General features: G+C 46.5%; 1 protein-coding gene across 1 annotated transcript in view; it reads right to left on the reverse strand.

The window, feature by feature from the left end:
- fkbp16 (FKBP prolyl isomerase 16) overlaps positions 1–14512 on the reverse strand; it is a 75129-nt gene that overhangs the window by 13619 nt on the left and 46998 nt on the right. The window contains exon 4 of the mRNA XM_078427039.1: positions 1902–2119. Within this exon, the coding sequence (XP_078283165.1) occupies positions 1902–2119 (218 nt within the window). The remainder of the gene's footprint in view (positions 1–1901; positions 2120–14512) is intronic.

The following is a 14512-nucleotide window of genomic DNA, read 5'->3' on the forward strand; positions in this document are numbered from 1 at the left end:
GAGGTAGTTGAGGCCAGTTCATTGGCTATATTTAAGAGGGAGTTAGATTTGGCCCTTTTTGCTAAAGGGATCAGGGGGTATGGAGAGAAGGCAGGTACAGGTTACTGAGCTGGATGATCAGCCATGATCATATTGAATGGCGGTGCAGGCTCGAAGGGCCGAATGGCCTACTCCTGCACCTATTTTCTATGTCTATGTTTCTATGTTTCTATGATGTTTGGATGCGGTACTGAATGAGTGTTGTATAATCTAAGCTGCAAAATCAATGCACCTGTTCAGAAAATGTTAAAGATTGCAGCCACTATTTAGGGGCAGAGAGTTCACCAAGCAGTCAGAAAAATGATTATTATTTTGTCAGCATCACCAGAAATAGACTCGCTGTTCATTTGTCTCATAACTGTGTGGAGATTTCTGTCATACTTTCCTACGCAAAAATTATAACTACAAATGATGACCTATTCATCGGCCATGAAGTGGTTTAAAACATTGCTAGGACACAAAGGACTCTGTGTATCTTATGCCCCGATTTGCCTACTACCAGTTCATGCCAATGACCTTTTGTTCTGCAGCCCTGTTGAAGTGGCCAAGATTAACTTTCTGTCCCACATGCAGATGCATATGCCTTTGCAATGTTCTTTTCATTCACTCTATTTCAAGGACCAAGATACCTAGCCCAAGGGTCTAGGCTTGTGACCTTCTCATCTTGTGCCTTCCATGATTCAAATGTCCCACTTGGATCAGATGATGAAAACTGAAAGCTAACACCTGTCAGCAATGTGGTGGGCTCTAGGCCAGCAGAGAAAGTTAGAATCATACAGCGTGGAATCAAGCACGACAGCCCAACTTTCCCACACCGGCTAACATGTCCCATCTACACTAGTCCCACCTGCCTGTGTTTGGCTCGTATCCCTCTAATCCCGTCCTATCCGTGTGCCTGTCTAAAAGTTTCTTAAATGCTGCTTCAACTACCTCCTCCAGCAGCTCATTCCGTACACCCACCCCTCTTTGTGTAAAAGAGTTGCCCCTCAGGTTCCTATTAAATTGTCCCCCCCTCACCTTAAACCCATGTCCTCTTGTTCTTAATTTCACTATTTTGGGCAAGAGACTTTGTGTCTCCCTTATCTATTCCTCTCATGATTTTGTACACCTCTATAAAATCACCCCTCATCCTTCTGACCACCAAAGAATAAAATCCTAGCCTGCTCAACCTCTCCCAATAGCTCGGGCCCTCAAGTCCAGGGAACATCCTTGTAAATCTCTGCACCCTTTCCAGCTTGACAATATCCTATAACATGGTGCCCAAAACCGAACATAATATTCTAATAAATTCGGCCTCACTAATGTCTTGTTCAACAGCAACATGACCTCCCAACTTCTATACTCAATACTCTGACTGATGAATTCCAATGTGCCAAAAGCCTTTTTGACCACCCGATCTACCAGTGATGCCACTTTCAATGATGTATGTACCTGCACTCCTAGATCCCTCTGTTCCCTCGGAGCCCTGCCATTCATTGTGTAGGTTCCCCCCATGTTAAAAGTACTGTAAATGCGACCTCACCAACGTCTTATACAACTGCAACATGACCTCCCAAATGGAAAGGAGAATGGGAACAAAATAGTATAAAACAATGTCACAGAATATCCCGAAGAGAGACACAAAATACTGGAGTAACTCAGCGGGACAGGCAGCATTTTTGGATAGGACAGGTGACGTTTCGACTCTTCAGTCTGTAGAAGGGTCTCGACCTGAAACAACGGCCATTCCTTCTATCCAGAGATGCTGCCTGTCCCGCTGAGTTGGTCCAGTATTTTTGTGTCCATCGTCAGATTAAACCAGTATCTGCAGTTCCTTCCTACAACATCGTATCACAAAATATCCCGAGGGGCATATGTCTTACGTTTTGAAGAAGCGTTGAGGATTTCCAGGGCGAGTTTGTACGACTTCATGGCGCTGCGGTAGTCTCCTCTCTGGAAGTAGTAGTTTCCCCGCTCCCGCTTGTGCTTACAGACGCGGATGCAGTCCGACGGTGACAGCTGTTTTGGATCTGCAGCGTTTCTGACGTTGAGCAGCTCGACCTCGTATATCACGGTTGCATCTGGAGGGATATCAGGAGCCCTAAAGCCAAAGAGAAGCAGTAATAATCAAGAGAGAGTTAGATCTAGTTCCTTCTTACACACTACTTACACACTACTTCAAAACATCGCTGAAGTCTCACCTGTTCAGTACTGCCTTCAACCACTGAAGGTCACCTCACCTTCTGTCTCCTTTCTCTGTTCATTTATTTATTTACTTATTTATCTATTTATTCATTTCCCTATGTTCTCAAAATCTCTGTAAAGCGTCTTTGAGTATATGAAAAGCGCTATATAAATAAAATGCATTATTATTATATTATTATTACTTATTATGTGCAACCCTGTTTGTTACCATTCTCTTATGTATTCAAGAGAGAGTTAGATATAGCTTCTAGGGCTAACGGAATCAATGGATATGGGGAGTAAGCAGGAACGGGGTACTAATTTTGGATGATCAGCCATGATCATATTAAATGGCGGTGCTGGTTCGAAGGGCTGAATGGCCCACTCCTGCACCTATTTTCTATGTTTCTATAATTGGAATTCATAAGTTCATAAGTGATAGGAACAGAATTAAGCCAAGTCTACTTCGCCATTCAATCATGGCTAAGCTATCTAGGGTTGCCAACTGTCCCGTATTAGCCGGGACATCCCGTATTTTGGGCTAAATTAGTTTGTCCCGTATGGGACCGCCCTTGTCCCCTATTAGTAGGGTTGCCAACTTCCTCACTCCCAAATAAGGGACAAAGGGTGACGTCACCGCCCCGCGCCCCACGTGACCTCACCCAGCCAGCGCTCCACCAATGGCGGCCGCCCGGGCCGGGAGGCGGGTTGGGAGTGAGAAAGTTGGCAACCCTAAATCTATCTCTCTCATCCCCATTCTCCTACCTTCTCCCCGTAACCTCTGACACCCATACTAATCATGAATCTATCTATCTCTTGTCTTAAAAATACCCATTGAGTTGGCCTCCACAGCCTTCTGTGGAGATGATAGACAATAGGTGCAGGAGGAGGCCATTCAGCCCTTCGAGCTATCACCACCATTCAATGTGATCATGGCTGATATTCTCAATCAGTACCCCGTTCCTGCCTTCTCCACATACCCCCTGACTCCGCTATCCTTAAGAGCTCTATCTAGCTCTCTCTTGAATGCATTCAGAGAACTGGCCTCCACTGCCTTCTGAGGCAGTGAATTCCACAGATTTACAACTCTCTGACTGAAAACGTTTTTCCTCATCTCCGTTCTAAATGGCCTACCCGTTATTCTTAAACTGTGGCCCCTGGTTCTGGACTCCCCCAACATTGGGAACATGTTTCCTGCCTCTAACGTGTCCAACCCCTTAATAATCTTATATGATGTTTCACTCAGTAGTCCTGCTTTGTGCAGAAAACAGGCAATCTCCTGTCAAAGGGCTGGGTGGTGGAGCCAGCAGTGACTTGTATTTATCCAACACCTTGAACAAAATAAATCTCCTCTGCACTCTTTCCAGCTTCTAAGATTTCCTTGCTGTAGCAGGGTGACCAAGTGGGAATGCTACCTCACCAGCGCCTTGCAGAACTGGAACATGAACTGCTTTGTTCTACCATCCTCCAATCCCTCTCCCTTTTCGGTTTTGATGTTCTTTTCATACCTTTCATTCATTTGTTCTTTGTATTTTTCCATACCTCTAGTTTCCCTCTCCCCCGACTCTCAGTCTAAAGAAAGGTCTCAACCTGAAACACCACCTTTTCTTTTTCTCCAGAGATGCTGCCTGACCTGCTGAGTTGCTCCAGTATTTTGTGTTAATCTTCCCTCTTATCCTTTCCTATCTATGCACCTGTCTAAGTATCCGAAGAAGGGTCTCGACCCGAAACGTCACCCATTCCTTCTCTCCAGAGATGCTGCCTGACCCGCTGAGTTACTCCAACTTTTTGTGTCTATCTTCGGTTTAAACCAGCATCTGCAGTTCCTTCCAGCACATTAATTTTAAATGGGTTTGTTCCCCTCCTCCTCCATACCCCTCCTAACCTGTCCTATCCACGTACCTGTCTTAACTGCTTCTGAAATGTTGGGATAGTCCCAGCCTCAACTACCTCCTCTGGCAGCTCGTTCCATACACCCATTACCTCTGAGTGAAAAGGTTGCTCCTCAGGTTCCTATTAAAATCTTTCTCTTCTGAACTCAAACCTGTTTAAAGTTTCCACCATTACACCAGTGACCACACTTGCACAGTTCTTCGTCGACTGTACAGTCTTTGTTGTAGATTGTGTCAGGAGCTATGTAAAGCTGTGCGTTTTGTTTTGAGAAGTTTAAAATCCAGATTTTCCTTCTGATGTTCCTTTGTTCAAAGTTGCCTTAACATTGTCCACCATTACCCAATGTCAGTATGTACGGATCGGCAGATTTTTTTGCAAATACTTTCCAAGGCGTATTAGTGTAGTGTGTGAAGGAAAATTAGTTTGGGCATGTGAGATTTCATTGAAAATATTGGTCCCATTCCGTGTGTGTGAATGAATGTGTGCACGTGAGAGTGTGTGTCTATATATATGTGTGTGTGTGTCTGTGAGTAAGTGTGTGTGTGAATGTGTGTGTGAGTGTGTGTGGCTGTGTGTGTGTGTGTGTGTGTGTGTGTGTGTGTGTGTGTGCGAGTGTGTGAGTGTGTGAGTGTGTGAGTGAGAGTTTTGTGTGTCTGTGTGTGTATGCATGCACCAGTGTGTGTGTGTCAGTGTGAGTGCATTTGTGTGTGTAAGAGTGTGTGTGTATACCAGTGTATGAGTGTGAGTGCCTGTGCGTGAGGGTGTGCGTGAGGGTGTGCGTAAGGGTGTGCGTGTGTGAGGGAGTGTGTCCACTCACTGATAACAATATCACGGGTCACAGTAAGTTCATTGTAAGTCAATCGTGGTCTGCCTCTTGTTTACTACTTCAAAAATCTGCTCCTCAGAGTGTTTGTTCACATTCCTTGCCTCTGACAGAGGTGTGGGCATTTGTATAAAGTATGTTTCACTGGCTCGATTGTTGTTCGAGGTTCTGTGAAGAGTGGAGAAAATAATCCTCAAGGGGCAGGCTGCCAAAAGTGTTGGGCAGATGCCAACATTGTTGTTCTATTCACCGGACAAGAATAATGTTCCAGTCTTTGAAGAGATGCCTTAAGCTGGCTTTTGTTTTCAATGGATGTGCACAGGAGCTCTAAAGCTTTGTCAGGCATGACCAATCTCTACTGGTGAGACCGAGGTGAAATGTCAACAAGCTATTTGACTAATGGATCATCACGGCCAATTTCAACCATGCTGAGTTAACATGCAGACAGATGTTTGTGAGAAGGGATGAAGGGAGAAATGGATGGCACAGTGGCACAGTGGTAGAGTTGCTGCCTCACAGCACCAGAGACCCGGGTTCGATCCTGACTACGGGTGCTGTCTGTACGGAGTTTGTACATTTTCCCCATAACCTGCGTGGGTTTTCTCCGGGATCTCCGGTTTCCTCCCACACTCCAAAGACGTGCAAGTTTGGAGGTTAATTGGCTTGGTATAAATGTAAATTGTCCCTGGTGTATGTAGATAATGTTAGTGTGCGGGGATCGCTGTTCGGTGCGGACTCGGTGTGCCAAAGGGCCTGTTTCCGCGCTGCATCTCAACTAATCACTGGACAGTGACTGAACAAAACCTGCCGTTCCTCACTCCTGCTGAGGGACACAGAGTCATCTCACCTGAGATTAGGTAACTCAGGAGTGAAATGATGGGGGACTTACTCACTGCTACATCAGCCCGGGCATTGAGGCTTGGCTGCAAACATTATCTTGAATTAGCCTTTTTTCCTGAGTTTGAAAGAAATTTCTTAAGGACAACACCAATTGATCAGAGGAGCTGTATTGTATTATTTGTTTAAATGTTAAACAAGATCAGCATTTATTGCCTGCCTTATTTAGTAGTGAGAGGTGGGTGGTGAGCTGCCTTTTTGAAAAGCTACTGGAGAAAACCCGAATGGTCACGGGGAGAATGTACAAACTCCATATAGACAGCACCTGTAGTCAGGATCGAACCCCTGGGCCCTGGCGCTGTGGGCAGCAACTCTACCGCTGCGACAATCATCATCATATCATATGTATACAGCCGGAAACAGGCCTTTTCGGCCCTCCAAGTCCGTGCCGCCCAGCGATCCCCGCACATTAACACTATCCCACACCCACTAGGGACAATTTTTACATTTACCCAGCCAATTAACCTACAAACCTGTACGTCTTTGGAGTGTGGGAGGAAACCGAAGATCTCGGAGAAAACCCACGCAGGTCACGGGGAGAACGTACAAACTCCTTACAGTGCAGCACCCGTAGTCAGGATCGAACCTGAGTCTCCGGCGCTGCATTCGCTGTAAAGCAGCAACTCTACCGCTGCGCTACCGTGCCGCCCTATATTGAGCTTTTAAATGTCGCTGAGCACCACTTAGAAAATTGGGTGTCTCCGGATCCACTTCTTGCTTGGTGAACCCAAACATTCCAGAGGGAAAACCACCAACATTGTGCATGTTACCATGTGTTTAATTGAATCACATACACACTGAATTGTGGCATCTTGTCGTCATGCAGTGCAGGCCTGGATAGTTTCGTTTTTTAGTTTAGCGATGCAGCGCGGAAGCAAGCCCTTGTATGTCTTTGGAGTGTTCTTTCTTTCATGTTCTTCATCTATGTTTCAAGTGTTGGGCCAGGCTCTTGCACAGAGGACAGCCTTCTCGTTTGCCACAGCTAGATCTTCCGGGCAGCATTGTTCACCAAGAAATGGGCATCTTAGTAGGTGTGGCATGGATTAGATTTTAGATTTTTTTTAGATTTAGAGATACAGCGCGGAAACAGGCCCTTCGGCCCACCGGGTCCAGCGATCCCTGCATATTAACACTATCCTACACCCACTAGGGATAATTTTTACTTTTGCCCAGCCAATTAACCTACATACCTGTACGTATTTGGAGTGTGGGAGGAAACCGAAGATCTCGGAGACAACCCACGCAGGTCACGGGGAGAACGTACAAACTCCGTACAGACGGCGCCCGTAGTCAGGATCGAACCTGAGTCTCCAGCGCTGCATTCGCTGTAAGGCAGCAAACTCTACCACTGTGCCACCGTGCCGCTCAGATTGTACAGATGTTCCACATTCACATTCTGCGTCTGCCGCATCTGCATTGCCCCATTTGCTCATATTGGCTTTGCATCGGCCCATCCCTGTACGAAGCCTATTGAGGGACTTCCAGGTCTTCCAGTCACACCTGTGACCAGGTAGTAGCTGCTCTCCTTGGTTGGGATTGGCAGCTTTTCGTGGTGGTGGTTTTCACTGGGTTTCTTTTCCCACAAGGCTGGTCTGGTTGCTTGCGGGGACTGTGACAGGGGCTGGACTGTGTGAAGGAAGCTCTTCCTCCACTGTGTTTGGGGCTGGGTGACGGGAGTGACAGGAACGGCCCCATAGCAGAAGCGTCCATGTCGTGGGGCTGGAAACTGGAACAGCCCTGAGCTAATTCTGCTACCACCATCATCTACCGTCTTTGGAGTGTGGGAGGAAACTGGAGATCCCAGAGAAACCCTACCCAGGCCACTGGGAGAACGTACAAACTCCGCACAGACAGCACCCGTTGTCAGGATCGAACCCGGGTCTCGGGGCTGTAAGTCAGCAACTCTACCGCTGCGGGTTACGGGGAGAAGGCAGGAGAATGGGGTTGAGTGCGAAAGATAGATCAGCCATGATTGAATGGCGGAATAGACTTGATGGGCCAAATGGCCTAATTCTGCTCCTATCACTAATAAACTGATGACACTAGTTTCTTGCATCATATTATTAACACTGGGTCTCTGTGGTATGCTGTGAATGGAGCTCTCTCATGTTGAGTTAGTAGTTAGTCTACAATCCTCGTAGATAAGCTTGGCGGCAGAGTTCCCCTCATTTGAACTTGTTTTCCGCAAGTGTTGTTTTGTCTGGCCCTACACATAATGATATCAGTCTGAAGAAGGGTCTCGACCCGAAACGTCACCCATTCCTTCTCTTCCGAGATGCTGCCTGACCTGCTGAGTTACTCCAGCATTTTGTGAATAATGATATCAGTTACTTGATTTAAATCATCTGATGATTTGATTACTCAGGCACTCATTGACCATGTTCCAGAGTCGTGACCTGATTCACGTTTTGCAGCACACAAAAAAAACACAACTGTACTGCAACTAAAACCAATGGAAGGAGTTTCGTCACCGAGAGTAGAAATCAGACCGCGGACACTACGAGCCAGAACCAAGGCCGAGTTTTCAGTGCAGTATTGAATAATCACATAATAAGTGCCACTGTGCAAATGAGCCATTAATCCAAGGCTAGGAGAACATTATCTGAATAAAGATGGACGCAAAATGCTGGAGTAACTCAACAGGACAGGCAGCATCTTTGGAGAGAAGGAATGGGTGATGTTTCGGGTCGAGACCCTTCTTCAGACCCCTCGTCACCCATTCCTTCTCTCCAGAGATGCTGCCTGACCCGCTGAGTTACTCCAGCGTTATATGTCTATCGTTGGTGTAAAACAGCATCTGCAGTTCACTAAGGCACATTCCTTGTACGTGTACATACTTGTCAATATACGCATTCATTCATTCATTCATTCATTCATACACGTTCTCTGAATAAAAGCAGAGTTCTCTCTGGTGTCTGAGGCTGGTGATCCACCCAAAGGGCTACTGCTTGAAGGACATTTGTAGTGAATGAAATCATGCAGCATGATGTGCAGTTTAGTTTAGAGATACAACGCGGAAACAAGCCCTTTGGACCACCGAGTCTGCGTCGACCAGCGATACACTAGCGAGATCTCACAAACACAAGGGACAATTTACAATTTTACCGAAGCCAATTAACCTACAAACCTGTGCGTCGTTGGAGTGTGGAAGGAAACCGGAGATCCTGGAGAAAACCCACGCAGGTCACGGGGAGAACGTACAAACTCTATACAGACAGCACCCACAATCAGGATTGAACCTGGGTCTCTGGCGATGTGAGGCAGCAACTCTACTGCTGCACCACCGTGCTGCCTGGGTGCTACTGCATTTTTGTAGAAAATATGAACTAGACAATAGACAATAGGTGCAGGAGGAGGCCATTCGGCCTTTTGAGCCAACACCGCTATTCAATGTGATCATGGCTGATCATTCTCAATCAGTACCCCGTTCCTGCCTTCTCCCCATATCCCCTGACTCTGCTATCCTTAAGAGCTCTATCTAGCTCTCTCCTGAATGGATTAAGAGCATTGGCCTCCACTGCCTTCTGAGGCAGAGAATTCCACAGATTCACAACTCTCTGACTGAAAAAGGTTTTTCCTCATCTCCGTTCTAAATGGCCTACCCCTTATTCTTACACTGTGGCCCTTTGTTCTGGACTCCCCCAACATTGGGAACATGTTTCCTGCCTCTAACGTGTCCAACCCCTTAATAATCTTATACGTTTCAATAAGATCCCCTCTCATCCTTCTAAATTCCAGTGAACTACTGATACTGGTTTTGAAAAAAGACACAAAGTGCTGGAGTAACTCATCAGGGCAGGCAGCATCTCTGGAGAACATTTAAAATGTTTTTTGTATATAGTTTTCAAAGAAAATAGTTGCAAACTGAACAGTATTCTCACCAAGTTGCAATGTTTAGCAGTTAGCAAACTATTTTTAGTTTACTTTAGCGATACAGCGCGGAAACAGGCCCATCGAGCCTGCACCGACCAACCAGTGGCGATCCCCCACATTGACAATATCCTATACGCACCAGAGACACTTTACATTTATACACAATTCACATTTATACCCATCCAATTAACTTGCAAACAGCACCCATACGTCTTTGGAGTGTGGGGGGAAACCGAAGATCTCGGAGAAAACCCAAGCGGTCACGGGGAGAACGTACAAACTCCGTACTGACGGCACCCGTAGTCGGGATCGAACCCGGGTCTATGGCGCTGCAAGTGCTGTAAGGCAGCAACTCTACCGCTGTGCCACCGTGGCACCCCATGGTTTTGAAGGGGTTGATAAATCAGTTTCTCCCAAAGAAATAGATGTCAGACTTGTCACAATCAAACACAATTGCGGAGAATTGCAGCCGTTATCAGATTGTGTTGGACCAGTGGCAAGACTGACAGTAGCGTTTAATGTCTCAGCGACAGTAACATTAGTTCTCACGTGTTTGCTGACAGTCTAGGAACATGCCAAAACAAACACTGCACACAGGCTGAAACAGATAGTGAGATATCATGATTTGGTTTCCTGTTGAGGGCCCAGCTGTTCTGAGCAATTCTTGCTGACCTCAAAGAGAAGTTTCCTGTGTGTGTAAATGATGCTCACAGCCTAATAAAATAAATAACTTACTTTTCCGCAAAAGCTGGAGTTACTCAGCGGATCAGGCAGCATCTCTGGAGAAAAGGATTGGGTGGCGTTTCGGGTCTGAAGAAAGGTTTCGACCCGAAACGTCACCCATTCCTTTTCTCCAGGGATGCTGCCAGACCCACTGAGTCACTGCAGGGATATGGGAAACGAGAGATATAGACGATGATATAGAGAGATATAAAACAATTGAATGAAAGAAATGCAAAAAAGTAACGATGATAAAAGAAACAGGCCATTGTTAGCTGTGGGCTAGGTGAGAATGAATTACAGACAATGAGACTCCACAACAAGACTGAAGAAAGGTCTCGACCCGAAATGTCACCCATTCCTTCTCTCCGAAGATGCTGCCTGACCCACTGAGTTACTCCAGCAGTTTGTGTCTACCTTCGATTTAAACCAGCATCTGCAGTTTTTTTTCCTATACAATATTGTTTGTGATCTCCAACTGCAAGTGTGGTGCAGAGGCTGTTTCCAGGATTGACGATTGAGTTTGGATAGTTGTGATTAGTTTAAAGATGGAATAGAAAGAGGCCCTTCAGCTCATCTACTCCTCACCGATCATCGATCACCCGTTCACACATGGGTGTCACTAGTGTGAATGCCGTCAAAGCCTTGCTCCTTGCAAGCAGGCACTAGTTTGTTTGATGCACTGAGCACTGAGGATCCCAATGGTTTGTACCTGTGGTGTTCTATCTGAGCTGGGGCGGCACGGTGGCGCAGCGGTAGAGCTGCTGCCTCACAGTGCCAGAGACCCGAGATCAATCCTATCCATGGGTGCTGTCTGCGTGGAGTTTGCACGTTCTCCCTGTGACTGCGTGGGTTTCCTTCAGGTACTCCGGTTTCCTTCTACATTCAAAAGACGTGCGGGTTTGTAGGTTAATTGGCTCCTGTAAATTGTCTCCCAAGTGTGCAAGATGTGAAAGTGGGATAACATAGACCTAGTGTGTGGGTGATCACTGGTCAGTGTGGACGGTGGGCCCAAGGACCTGCTTCCATGCTGCATCTCTAATCTAAAAGCTAAACTAAATTGATTACCGTGATGCAGTTTCACTTGGACAGTCCACGCCCACAGCAGCTTAGTCATGTGGGTACAGATGAACCAGTTCAGTAGTAACTGTGTACGAAGCAGATGCTGGTTTAAACTAAAGATAGACACAAAATGCTGGAGTAACTCAGTGGGACAGGCAGCATCTCTGGAGAGAAGAAATGGGTGACATTTCGGTTCGAGACCCTACTTCATAGGTGACCCGCAATGCCACCTATTCCTGTTAGATTCGTTTGGAGATATAGCGTGGAAACGGACCCTTCAGCTCACAGAGTCCGCACCGACCAGCGATCCTCACACATTAACACTGCCCTACCCACACTGGGGACATTTCACAATTTTACTGGCTAATTAACCTGCACGTCTTTGAAATGTGGAAGGAAACCGAAGATCTCGGAGAAAACCCACGCAGGTCACGGGGAGAACATACAAACTCCGTACAGACAGCGCCCGTAGTCGAGATCGAACCCGGGTCTCTGGCGCTGTGAGGCAGTAGCCCGACCGCTGCGCCACCGTGCTGTACCAGAAATGCTGTCTGACCTGCTGAGTTACTCCAGCTTTTTGTGTTTACCTTCAGTGGTAACCGTGTGCTATCTTTGTGTGAGGATAAACCAGGTCTGGTGTTTGACTAGTCTTTCAGATGAATTAACTGCACAAGGAAATGTAATACCAACTAACCCGTTGTGTAAATAGGGTAACAGCAGTTGCTAAATCAACACACACACTGGCATAGAAGGTTGTATTTATGGGGTTGGAGATTGTCTGCATTGGCTGAGGACGATATCTGAATGAATGGATTTAAAAATGTGATATTTGTATTTTACAAGTTCACCGAGGAATCTTGGGCATGACAATGTGTCTGGGATTTAGTTTAGTTTAGAGATACAGAGCGGAAACTGGTCCTTCGGCCCACTGAATCCGAGTGAACCAGCGATCCCCGCACACTAGCACTATCCAAGGAACAATTTACAATTATGCCAAGCCAAATGACCTGCAAACATGCACGTCTGTGGAGTGTGGGAGGAAACCGAGATCCCAGAGAAAACCCACGCAGGTTACGGGGAGAAGGTACAAACTCTGTACAGACGGTGTCAGTTACGGGCAGCACAATGGTGCAGCGGTAGAGTTAGAAACATAGAAACATAGAAAATAGGTGCAGGAGTAGGCCATTCGTCCCTTCGAGCCGGCACCGCCATTCAATATGATCATTGCTGATCATCCAACTCAGTATCCCGTACCTGCCTTCTCTCCATACCCCCTGATCCCTTTAGCCACAAGGGCCACATCTAACTCCCTCTTAAATATAGCCAATGAACTGGCCTCAACTACCTTCTGTGGCAGAGAATTCCACAGATTCACCACTCTCTGTGTGCAAAAAAACTTTCTCATCTCGGTCCTAAAAGACTTCCCCCTTATCTTTAAACTGTGACCCCTTGTTCTGGACTTCCCCAACATCGGGAACAATCTTCCCACATCTAGCCTGTCCAGCCCCTTAGGAATTTTGTAAGTTTCTATAAGATCCCCCCTCAATCTTCTAAATTCCAGCGAGTACAAGCCGAGTCTATCCAGTCTTTCTTCATATGAAAGTCCTGCCATCCCAGGAATCAATCTAGTGAACCTTCTCTGTACTCCCTCTATGGCAAGAATGTCTTTCCTCAGATTAGGAGACCAAAACTGCACGCAATACTCCAGGTGTGGTCTCACCAATGCCCTGTACAACTGCAGCAGAACCTCCCTGCTCCTATACTCAAATCCCCTCGCTATGAATGCCAACATACCATTCACTTTCTTCACTGCCTGCTGCACCTGCATGCCTACTTTCAATGACTGGTGCACCACGACACCCAGATCTCGTTGCATCTCCCCTTCTCCTAATCGGCCCCCATTCAGGTAATACTCTGACCTTACAGCGCCTGTAGCTCCAACAACCCAAGCCGACTTATTGAAAACCAATATAATGTAAAATGATACAGACCTCGTTTGATTAAAAAATGTCAAACTAAGTGGATGTATCCACATGAACCTCGATGTAAAGATACATCTGTGTCAACAATTTGTATTTATGTTATCTAACACTAAAACATCCAAGACACTTCACAACAGAGGCTGGCACGGTGGGGCAGTGGTAGAGCAACTGCCTTACAGCGCCAGAGACCCAGGTTCAATCCTGACTACGGGTGCTGCCTGTACGGAGTGTATACGTTCTCCCCGTGACCTGCGTGGGTTTTTCTCCAAGATCTTCGGTTTCCTCCCACACTCCAAGGTCGTACAGGTTTGTAGATTAATTGGCTGGGTGTATGTGTAAAATTGTCCCTAGTGTGTGTAGGATAGTGTTAATGTGTGGTAATGGTCGGTGCGGACTCGGTGGGCCGAAGGGCCTGTTTCCGCACGATATCTCTAAACTAAACTAAACTAGACAGCACCCGTGGTCAGGATGGAACCTGGGTCCCTGGCGCTGTGAGGCAGCAACTCTACCGCTGCGCCACCGTGCCGCTAGTGAAGGTTGGTGGGTTACAGACCCTGGCCCACTAAGCTTGTGCCGAGTTAAACTGATCTCATTTGCCTGCACGTGATCCATATCTAAAAGCCTCCTAAACGCCCCGATCTGCCTCCACCACGACCCCTGGCAGCGCGTTCAACACCCCCTCCGCCTACTCTCTGTAGCATCTTGAAGGAAGTATAAGGGATACAGCCCTTGTTCTAAAGGTCTTCATCAAAGCCAATCGTCTCTTTACCCAGCTGTTTTATTCTTTTCAAATTACTAAGGAACAATCAAAACTTCCCAGAAGCTTTCCCCTGCCAGTAAATACAAGGCTGGTTTATGTATCCTCATAATAAAACCACTGCAGTCTTGGAAACTTCCTGTTGAAACAAGTCCAGAACCGATTTCAAGTCTTTCTAAGGAGCAGTGCCCAGATTTATATACAGCAAGGCAGATACAGTCTCGATAAGGATTTGTATAACTACAACAAAACTCTCACCTCTTTATATTCTTTGCTGCCTACTTAAAGAAGCCTAGTATTTCA

This window comes from Rhinoraja longicauda, chromosome 33 (genome assembly GCF_053455715.1).
Source record: "Rhinoraja longicauda isolate Sanriku21f chromosome 33, sRhiLon1.1, whole genome shotgun sequence".
Lineage (NCBI taxonomy): Eukaryota > Metazoa > Chordata > Chondrichthyes > Rajiformes > Arhynchobatidae > Rhinoraja > Rhinoraja longicauda.